Source organism: Rhodamnia argentea, chromosome 10 (assembly GCF_020921035.1).
Source record: "Rhodamnia argentea isolate NSW1041297 chromosome 10, ASM2092103v1, whole genome shotgun sequence".
Taxonomy (NCBI): Eukaryota; Viridiplantae; Streptophyta; class Magnoliopsida; order Myrtales; family Myrtaceae; genus Rhodamnia; species Rhodamnia argentea.
Window position 1 is genome coordinate 19,963,247 of NC_063159.1, and position 9,844 is coordinate 19,973,090.

Genomic DNA, 9,844 nt, shown 5'->3' on the forward strand with positions numbered 1-9,844 from the left:
AATTAGTAGTTGGGGTGGCGGTGTTAATGTTAGTTGTCTCCTCATTATGGGCGTATAGCATTGCCCTAGCTATCCTCCCCGTAGCTGCTAAAACCGAGGAGATAGACTAGCGAACTCTATCATATATAAGATTTGTCCGATGCCATCACCTTGGTAATGATATCAAAATTAACAAAAGTGATCAAATGCCAATAACTTGTGTTACTAAAAAATAATTAATGAATTAAATTGAAAGTGTTTGCACGAATCGTTGCATCCATTACGTCTCTCGTAATAGAAATCAACCTCCGTGTATGTCTACGGTACCACTCCATATATCCTGAATGATAGTGAAGTGCCTCCGTTGCGGGATCACCATGGACAGTATAATCGACACGACTGTCTCACATATCGATCAACCGTCTGTGCTTATCTATCCAATCCTTCCCAACTGGCCTTAAGTCAATATCATGCAAGGCTCTATGATCGCAGGAAGGAATAGGTATTGGCTGCTATATACCAAACCGCCAAAGTGCTCGATCTGGATAATGTCACTCAATTATTCAATAATAGATGAGTGGAACATGAACCCTCCAAATGTCTCGTCTCTCCAAGCAGTAATATGATAGAGTCTCCAAAATGTCTTTGTTGTAAAGCTCTCAAGTAATCTGTTATCGTAATAAAACATATCAAATTAAACGAAGAATTAATTTAAAAGCTAACATTATATTAAACTCGTTGGTTGCTATAATTACTTACATCTGCGGATACTATTCTATCAAGTTGGTAGCGCATATGTGACAAAGTATGTGTGGGGACTTTCGTTGTCCGTTGGCCTCGACTCCAGCTGCATAAACAAAAAACATGGGATTTTCATATATTATATGCACTAGAAAGAATCAATGATGCACGAACTAAAAAGGCAATAGATTACATACCGACATCGAGAAGTGCATCTAGTAAAGGATCGGGGTTCGTCGACGATGGAGAGACACATCCGAAGTGCTCATATGCCCAAATTTACAATACATATAGGGCACTGCCAATTTCCTGCGCTTCTGGATCGGTTGCACTACATAGCTCCTAATACAACCACGCAAGTGCTCCCGAACCCAACCGTACTACGTATGGCTATCGAGGTTTGCCAGTAGTGGAAGAAACAGCAAACTAACCATGGCCCCTGATTTATCTGCAAGAATAGATCCTCTAAGCAATAGGAGAATGAATGCCATAGCATACTACACTATGGTGATCTCATTGGCATCGATCGGAAGCTCACTAAGGTGTTCTCTCAATCGGGCCATCTTTATTTGCGTGTCACGCAACTAGGGTCTGCGAGCACCAAGTAGATCATCACAAAGAATGCCCCAATTTTTATTAGTAGGGTCGGTAACTACATATCCATCGATGGGAAGCCATGTGAGCACCGCAATATCCTGCAAAGTGATCGTGCATTCATCTTCCGACATATGGAAAGTGAGGGTCTCGGGCCTCCACCGCTTGACCAATGCAGTAATCAAATGCCAATCAAGCTGAACAAATCTCATCATATAAATTCCATAAAATCTTGAAACTTGAAGATACGGGACTATGCGGCGATCAAGTTCACCTACGTGTAGCGTCGCTCGCCGACATATAAGGACTTCATTTTGATCTATCTATGAAATGTAACATGAACTGTTAGTACTAATTTTGATATTGATATTCCAAATGACAAATCAATCGCTAAATTCCTCGGTTACCTGAGCGTCCCATATGACCTGTGATCTATGTCGGGCCTACCGTGTAAGTAGTGAACCATCCTCGGACCCCGGCTGAATTTAAGTCCTATGTACCATATCTACACGATTGTGATATTATAACGTTACAACAAATTCACATATCTAATGTAGACATGGAACAGAGGAACTGAATAAATATTGCGCAATTGTGATATTATAACATTATAAAAAATTCACATATCTAATGTAAAAATCAGGAAAAAAATGAACTTAATAAATATCGATCCAATAATGATATTATAATATTACAAAAAATTCATCAAACTAATTTTCATAATTCACACAACCGTGATCTACTCTAGGTAGATCCGTATGCACAAATTTGCCTGTTGTACCCTGATTTTTCATAGTTGGTGCAATGGTTATACGAAGTGTTATTGCTTGGTATTCTTCAGTCCATCTCATTTTGTATTTGTGATGCACGGGGCCTTCTTTTCTTCCGAATATTGCTCGGATATGGCACTAATGGCAGCTCGTTAGATTCATGCCAGATGTCAGGATCCCCCAACGGATAAAACATATACCGATAACACTTAAGGGTTTTATCCAACGTATACTATTCATCTACGTACGCACGGTAATCAATTGCATGTGCTTGACATGCTGCAATTACATGGGAACATTGGATTTTTAGCTCTTCAAATTTTTCACATGTGTTTCGACCAAAAAAAAAAATTTCACATGTGCACGTTCGCACTTCTAAGCGCACCGTGCTTGTGGCCCCCTAATCCTCCGGATGCATTACGTTCGGTTTTCACTTCAAAAATCCCGCTATCAGAGTTGAAATATGTCACTTCATGCCTATTTGCTCTTCGACTATTTTGCTCGAGCGTCGTACTCACAAATTGTGTATGTACCCACCCTTTGACTTTTTGCATCCAAATTAGAATTTGGCCAGTTGATTATGGCTATTTCCTATTTTTCGGGAATTTTTGGAATTTTTTCTATTTTTTTGAGAGACAATTTGCCAGAAGGGAAAAATCATCATTTTTTTTAGATTCACCGGCCAAAATACTCAAAATAGTCCATGGCCAGTTGATTGTGGCCATTTCCTATTTTTGGGGATTTTTAAAGATTTTTTCAATTTTTTTGGGAGACAATTTACCGTAAGGGTAAAATCATCATTTTTTGAAAAATCAGAGGCTAAATACCCACAATAGTCCATGGCCAGTTGATTGTGGTCATTTCCTATTTTTTTAGATTTTTAAAGAATTTCTCTAAATTTTTTGAAATTTTCTACGATTTATCTACATTTTTTAATCAATTTTCTATTTTCTGATTTTTTAATTATTCAAAATTTGAAATTATTAAAAAAATATTTTTAAGACCAGGTCAAACTCGGCCCGCGCTTCTCGAGCCATCTGATCACCTTTTTTTTTATTTTCCCAAAACTTCATTTTAAACTTTTAAAATTATTTTTAATATTTTGAAAGTTGCCGGATTGTGACACGTAAACATAAATATTTTTAAAGAATACCTAAATTCGTAATTATTTTACAGAATATGTAAACATAAATACTTTTAATATTTTGAAAGTCGCGAAATATTTTGAAAATCGCCGGATCATGACACGTAATTTTTTTTCTGGTTCCTAAAACAGTAAATATTTTTAAAGAATACCTAAATTCGTAAACATTATAACTATTATCAAAACATTAACAAATAATTAAAATATATCATTAACAACCTATAAGTAACATACAAATTCAGGTATAAATAATAACCAAATAAATAAATTTATACTTACGAAACCGCAAAAAATAACTACAACAAAATTTACCTCAAACTACCGAGGGAGAGCACGCACCGAATGAAGAGCTCAATCCGCCAAGAGAAAGCACCGAATAAGGAGGCCGACTTTGCCTTTATTTCAAATTCTTAAAAATAAAAAATTCACAAATTAATTTAAACATTACGAAAATATTAACAATAAAATAAGAACTAACAACCGATAATAACATCAATTTACAAAAAAATGTAATACTTAATTGAAAATTTATTTAATATCGATAAAGGCACCCGAGGTGAGGGGGGTCTCCTTCAATGAGCAAATGAGGCCAATGAACAAAAAGTATCGAGCGAGGAAAAATGAACGACAGCAGCGAAAGGGCTTTGCTTTTAAGGTGAGGGAGAGTGCAAGGCGAGGAAGAGGGTTTCTGAGTGAGGCGAGAGAGAGCCTTCGATGAGGAGTTTCTAAGGCGAGGGAGGGAGTTTCTGTCGAAAAGCTTCTGAGACGAAGAGTGAGGAAGGCAAAGCTGAAGAGCTTCTGATCGGGGTAAAAATGAGGGAGGCAGAGCCGAAGGCTCTGTGGCGCCCGTGAAGGCACTACAACGCCTTTAATTGGGAGCCGTAGCGCCCATGAGTGAGGGGGGGCCCGGGACGCTCGACAGTCTTATTGCTGAGCCACACCCAAAGTGGTAAATTTTTTTAACCTATTTTGATAAATTTATTTTGTTATACTAAATTAGAAAAAAAGCCCGTTCTCGATCCAGAACTTCTTGGAATATCCTATAGAGGGTGAAGTCGCTGTACATAACTTCAAATCTGTCTTCTTCTGCGATTCCGATAGGCTAATCAATGCGCCGTCACATGGGTAGATGAATGAAGCAACCGTCATTCATCCTCGGGTTGTCGACATTGCGATCACCCGGTGCCACCCGCGCTTGTACTTATCGAAAGTTTTACACAACCAGAGGCATGGAGAATTACCGAGCTTGATCAAAGGCCACGAAAAGTTAAGTTATCTACATATAAGGTGTTTAGTGGTGTTGGCGTGTCGAAATCCCTCGACGAGGCCCAAGCGGATGAATCTTGGCCCAAAAAAGGGTTGAAGCCGAAAAGGATTGGTAACGCGAGAATCTTTTATCGAACTTAATCCGTTCGTTTTCCAATCGGGAGTTTCGGGTCGGTTTTGGACAGAGAGTGTCGAATGCAAAGAATAATTATATTGACATCGTAGGCGTGATACGGACTCTTGACAATTCGACAGCCCCACACATTCGACAGTGATACGAACTTCAACGTACTAGGACTTAGGGTGCAACACCGGAATTTAATCAACGAGGCCAAACCAGATTGTATGACACAATGCCGGAATCTAATCGACGACCTTGGATGGGGGAATGTAGGATACAATACCGAAATTTAATCGACGGTATTGGACAAAATGAGCGAAGGGTACAACATCGGAATTGAATCAATGGTACTAAACCTAATAAGCAGATGCCAAAATCTAATCGACGACACCTAACTCTAGATATGAAACTCACCGGAATTGAATCGACGATGGGAATTTGAAAGCTACAGCTAAGCTAAAGGCTAGGAGTTTAATTGTAAATATAAGTGTTTGTGTTTGTCTGTGTGTGTTGTTGTGTTGTTGCCGCAGGGTATTTATAGACTAGCTCTAGTAACTGTCGAGCGGTTATTTCCTTTGGCTCCACGTTTTATCCTTTTCGGATAAGTCGTGTGAATAGCCTTTTGACGGTTTCTTGATTCTCGTGCCCTTTCTTTTCACTTCGTGGGGCTTACCGCCAATCTTTAATTAACCGCCCCGATCATGGCTCCTTTCGCGAGCTTCTCCTTTCGTCCCTCAAGGAAGATGCTGCCAAAACTTTCCTTGACACGTGGTATCTTCGAGGTTCTCCTGAGTCTGTCTTTGGTACTTCTGCCCGCAGGTGATCAAAACTCCTGCTCATGCCCGTCGCATGGCTCTTGGAGTAACCTTGGGTGTTAACAAGTGGAGATTATTCTCTAAAGGGAAAGTGATATGAGAGAGGTCTGCAAACTTTTCTTCAACATTCAATGTGGTCACAGAGTGGTGGGGTTGGGTTGGGTTGGGTGGGGTGGGGGCGAATAATGCCACGTGAAATGATTCGCAATGCCATGTTAAAGGATTCGCAATTAAGAAAACATGCCAGTTTCAGTAAGTTCTGATGCCACGTGAAAAGATTCCCAATTAAGAAAACACGCTTGTTTCAGCAAGTTTTAATGCCACGTGAAATGTTTCGCAATGCCACGTGAAAGGATTCGCAATTAAGAAAATGCCACGTGAAAGGATTCGCAATGCCACGTGAAAGGATTCGCAATTAAGAAAATACGCCGGTTTCAGCAAGTTCTAATGCCACGTGAAATGATTCGCAATGCCACGTGAAAGGATTCGCAATTAAGAAAACATGCCGGTTTCAACAAGTTCTAGGTTCTCAAATTCTTGCCTGCAAAACACGTTTCTACAAGGGTGTAAAATCTGCAGATGATGCATAAACTAAAGTAGCCCCTAATCTGATCGAGAACGGAATGTTTATCTCGATGCTGTCCTCTCTGTCCATGAGGTTTGAGCAATGGAAAATTTACGTCAAAACGCGGTTTAGTTCCTCAAAATAAGGATCAAGTTTCTTGTGCCAATTCACATCAATCCAGTAACAATTTGCAAACTCTGTGAATAGAGGAAACTTGTTCAGCGCATCAGTAGAACATGCGGCCGTTACCAATCAACATCAAAGAGCGAATGGAGTTCCAAGTAAGGAAGAAGACATCAGCTGACGCGGCAGGAAAAATGAAGTAATAAGCAAGCGAAGGCTGGATCGTACAAAAAGTTCAGGACTTGTTATCATAGGCTCAAAATGAGAGCACGAGCACGTGCCGATTTCATTTCTTTCTCGTCTTCTTTGGAATCATTCGGCAGGTACACAGCTTGCCGTATCAAACACCAAGATTCCGTTCGGTGTTTACAGTACCATCACATGCTGTACCTTTCTTTATCTTAATTTTTTTTTTTTTGGTGGAAATGGGGATATAATAGAACGTGAATTAATTGTTGTCGAAGCCTTTTTTTTTTCCTTTATAAGGGAGGTGTGCTTGACGAAAAATAATCAACGACGGTTTAAGATTTTGCCAGTGTCCTTGTGCCTGTAGCCCTGGCTTCTGCACTCTTTTCAATACTCATCGGAGGATAGAAAACCAGAAAAGGATGAGTTCAGCAGGATCTGAGACCCTGATGACCTCGACCCAAGTCTCCGACGAGGAGGCGAACCTCTTCGCCATGCAGCTGGCGACCGCAGCCGCTCTCCCCATGGTCCTCAAGGCTGCCATCGAGCTCGACCTCCTCGAGATCATGGCCAAGGTCGGGCCGGGTGCTTACCTTTCCCCGAGCGAAGTCGCGTCCCAGCTCCCAACCCGAAACCCTGACGCCCCGGTCATGCTCGATCGGATCTTCCGGCTGCTGGCCAGCTACTCCGTGCTCACGTGCACCCTTCGCGACCTCCCCGGCGGCGAGGTCGAGCGGCTCTACAATTTGGCTCCCGTGTGCAAGTTCTTGGTCAAGAACGCGGACGGGGCCTCCATTGCCCCGCTCCACTCGCTCAACCAAGACAAAGTCCTCCTGGAAAGCTGGTTCACTTGTTTTTAACCCCTCGCCATCTTTTGCTCTTTTTCTTTGCTATTTGTATTCGTGGTTTTCATTCTCAATGCCAGACATATAAAGATCAATTTTACACAACAAATATACAAAAGTACATGGTAAACTGTAACTGGTCATCAAAGGAAGCAATCATATGAAATTTATCCCTCCGGTGTGTGCCAATAATAGGAAGCAATCATATGAAATTCTGCATGGTGGTCCCTTTCACATGACTAAACCATCCTTCTTGGTCAAGGTGAGGTTGGAAATTGAAGAAGACGCGCATAGTTATTTCCCTCCATTTTTTTGGTAAATTCTCACCAAGCCTTAGGATCTGAGTACATAATGACCAACCTTAAGTTGACCTCTAGGACCATGGAACTGTGTAAAACAAATATGAGTATATTGCGAGAAATAGCTAATGACTGTCAAAACTTGACAAACTCATAGATTTTGGAATGATATTAATCAATGGAGACTTTTTGTGTTTAGTCATCCTCAGAGAAATTGAAGCCCCTGGTGATCGTAATCCATCTTCTGAATCATCCTGAATCTCCTTCCATATTTCACAGCTCAAGAACTTGTTAATCTTCCATTATTACATGTTCTTTGAGCATTGAATTGGATTGTTCGCTTTTTATTGAATTGGAATGTTCGCTTTTTAACTCGCAGGTACTGCCTGAAAGATGCGATTCTCGAAGGTGGAACCCCATTCACCAAGGCGCACCCGATGACCCTCTTCGAGTATCAAGGCGCTGACCCGCGAATCAACAAGATGTTCAACCGGGCAATGTCCGATCACTCCACCATTACGATGAAGAAGATACTGGAAACATACGATGGCTTCGAGGGCCTCAAGATAGTGGTGGATGTAGGAGGCGGCAGCGGGGCCGTGCTCAGCATGATCGTTGCGAAATACCCTTTAATTAAAGGCATCAACTATGACTTGCCTCACGTGATTGAAGTTGCTCCGTCCTATCCCGGTAAAAAAATTTCATCACTCGCTCGCACTTCGAGATTAGTTGTCATTTCCTGGATAAGTGAGAGTAACCCAAGATCTACGAACAGATTCACATTTCACATTTGATTCGTTGCCCCTTAATTAATATGAAGCCACTTGCCGAAAATGACACCGAAGGATTTAATCTCGGGATTAACGCAGGTGTCAAGCACGTTGGAGGCGACATGTTCATCAGCGTTCCAAAGGGAGATGCCATTTTCATGAAGGTCAGATTGATGTCTCTCTGTTCCTGAAGTTGAAATTTCCAGGAAATACTAAGACAAGGCCTGTTGCTGGTTTCTTTGCTTTAATTTTGTCTCTTGGCAAGTACAAGATTGCTTCATAAAAAGAACATTACATTCTTGCAGTGGATTTGCCATGATTGGAGCGATGAACGTTGCGGAAAGTTACTCAAGAACTGCTACGATGCGCTTCCAGTAAACGGGAAGGTGATCGTTGCGGAGTACATACTCCCCGTGTACCCAGACTCGAGCCTAGCGACCAAGGGAGTGATCCACATGGACTGCATGATGTTAGCTTACTTCTCGGGTGCGAAAGAGAGGACGGAGAAGGAATTTGAGGCTTTGGCCAAAGGGGCGGGATTCCAGGGCTTCCGAGTCATGTGTTGCACTTTCAATACCCACATCATGGAGTTCTTGAAGATGGCTTGAGCTGCTCTTCTTGGTGGTGATGTTCATGGTTCCTGGATTTGGAAGGTCGCAAATGATCCCTTCTTTTTTTCGCAGTATGCTTTCGTTTCGGTGTACCAAGTTCTGCCAATAAAAGGAAAGAATAAGGAATTTTATATTCATATAGTTTGAGTCTGCATATTGATTTTACAAAAGGGGTAACAAAGCAGATTATGTGGAGATGCTTGTGTTGTTGGTAAAAGAGAGAATAATATTATTGAGGTCAAAAGAAAAATTTATGAGCTTAGGATTAAGACTTGTACAATTATATGGGCTAATTACATAAATAACCCTACCTTGCTAACACTATGTAATAATAAGTAACAAATCCAACTCTCACCAAAACTATAAGGAGAGTACGTCGAGTTAACCCGTTTCGAGAAAGAAGGATGATATGTCGCTTCCTACCGAATTGCGCGAGTTCTTCAAAAGCTTCGGGCAGTGTTCTTGGTCCAGAACTTGTTGGAATATTCTGTAGAGGGTGAAGTTGTGGTACAAGCTACAGATCCCTCTTCTTCAACGATTCCAGCAGGCTGATCGGTTGGACCATCGCACGGATAGATGAATGAGGCAACCTTCATCCTCGGCTTGTCAGGATTGCGATCGCCGATGCCACCCTCACTTGTACTTATCGAAAGTTTGCACAACCAAAGGAGGCATGGAGCATTACTAAGCTTGATCAAAGGCTATGAAAAGGTTAGTTGAAATCATATGCTGGCACATTTTGTGAATAAGTTCCTTTTTTTACCAAAGCGAGTGCCTTATTTCATGCAGCTATAGATCTATTCTTGAGAAGGACGAACAGTAATAAAGATATTAAGGATTTCGATAAGTTTAGATGTGATGTGTGGACTCTTATTGATTTCTTTCCCCTCTTAAGTCATCTAAATATAAGTTGTTTAGTAGAGATTATTCTCTAAAGGGAAAGTGACATGAGAGGTCTGCAAACTCTTCTTCAACGTTCAATGTGGTCACAGAGTCATCTCTCCCCGAGGCGGAT

The 9,844-nt window shown here is 41.2% G+C and overlaps 1 protein-coding gene across 1 annotated transcript; it reads left to right on the plus strand.

Moving 5' to 3' along the window:
- The first annotated feature begins 6,726 nt into the window (after positions 1–6,726).
- Positions 6,727–8,878, plus strand: LOC125312589 (caffeic acid 3-O-methyltransferase-like). The gene is made up of 4 exons (XM_048270985.1): positions 6,727–7,148; positions 7,828–8,138; positions 8,318–8,382; positions 8,524–8,878. Exons 1-4 carry the CDS (start codon positions 6,727–6,729, stop codon positions 8,824–8,826), a joined length of 1,101 nt encoding a protein of 366 aa, XP_048126942.1. The 3' UTR covers positions 8,827–8,878.
- The last annotated feature ends 966 nt before the right edge of the window (positions 8,879–9,844 follow it).

Bases quoted from the DNA above. Each gene is read 5' to 3' on its own strand.
- LOC125312589 (XM_048270985.1), top strand. From the start codon at position 6,727: ATGAGTTCAGCAGGATCTGAGACCCTGATGACCTCGACCCAAGTCTCC. The intron at 8,139-8,317 runs GTAAAAAAATTT...GGATTAACGCAG, and splicing joins AGTTGCTCCGTCCTATCCCG to GTGTCAAGCACGTTGGAGGC. The intron at 8,383-8,523 runs GTCAGATTGATG...ACATTCTTGCAG, and splicing joins GAGATGCCATTTTCATGAAG to TGGATTTGCCATGATTGGAG.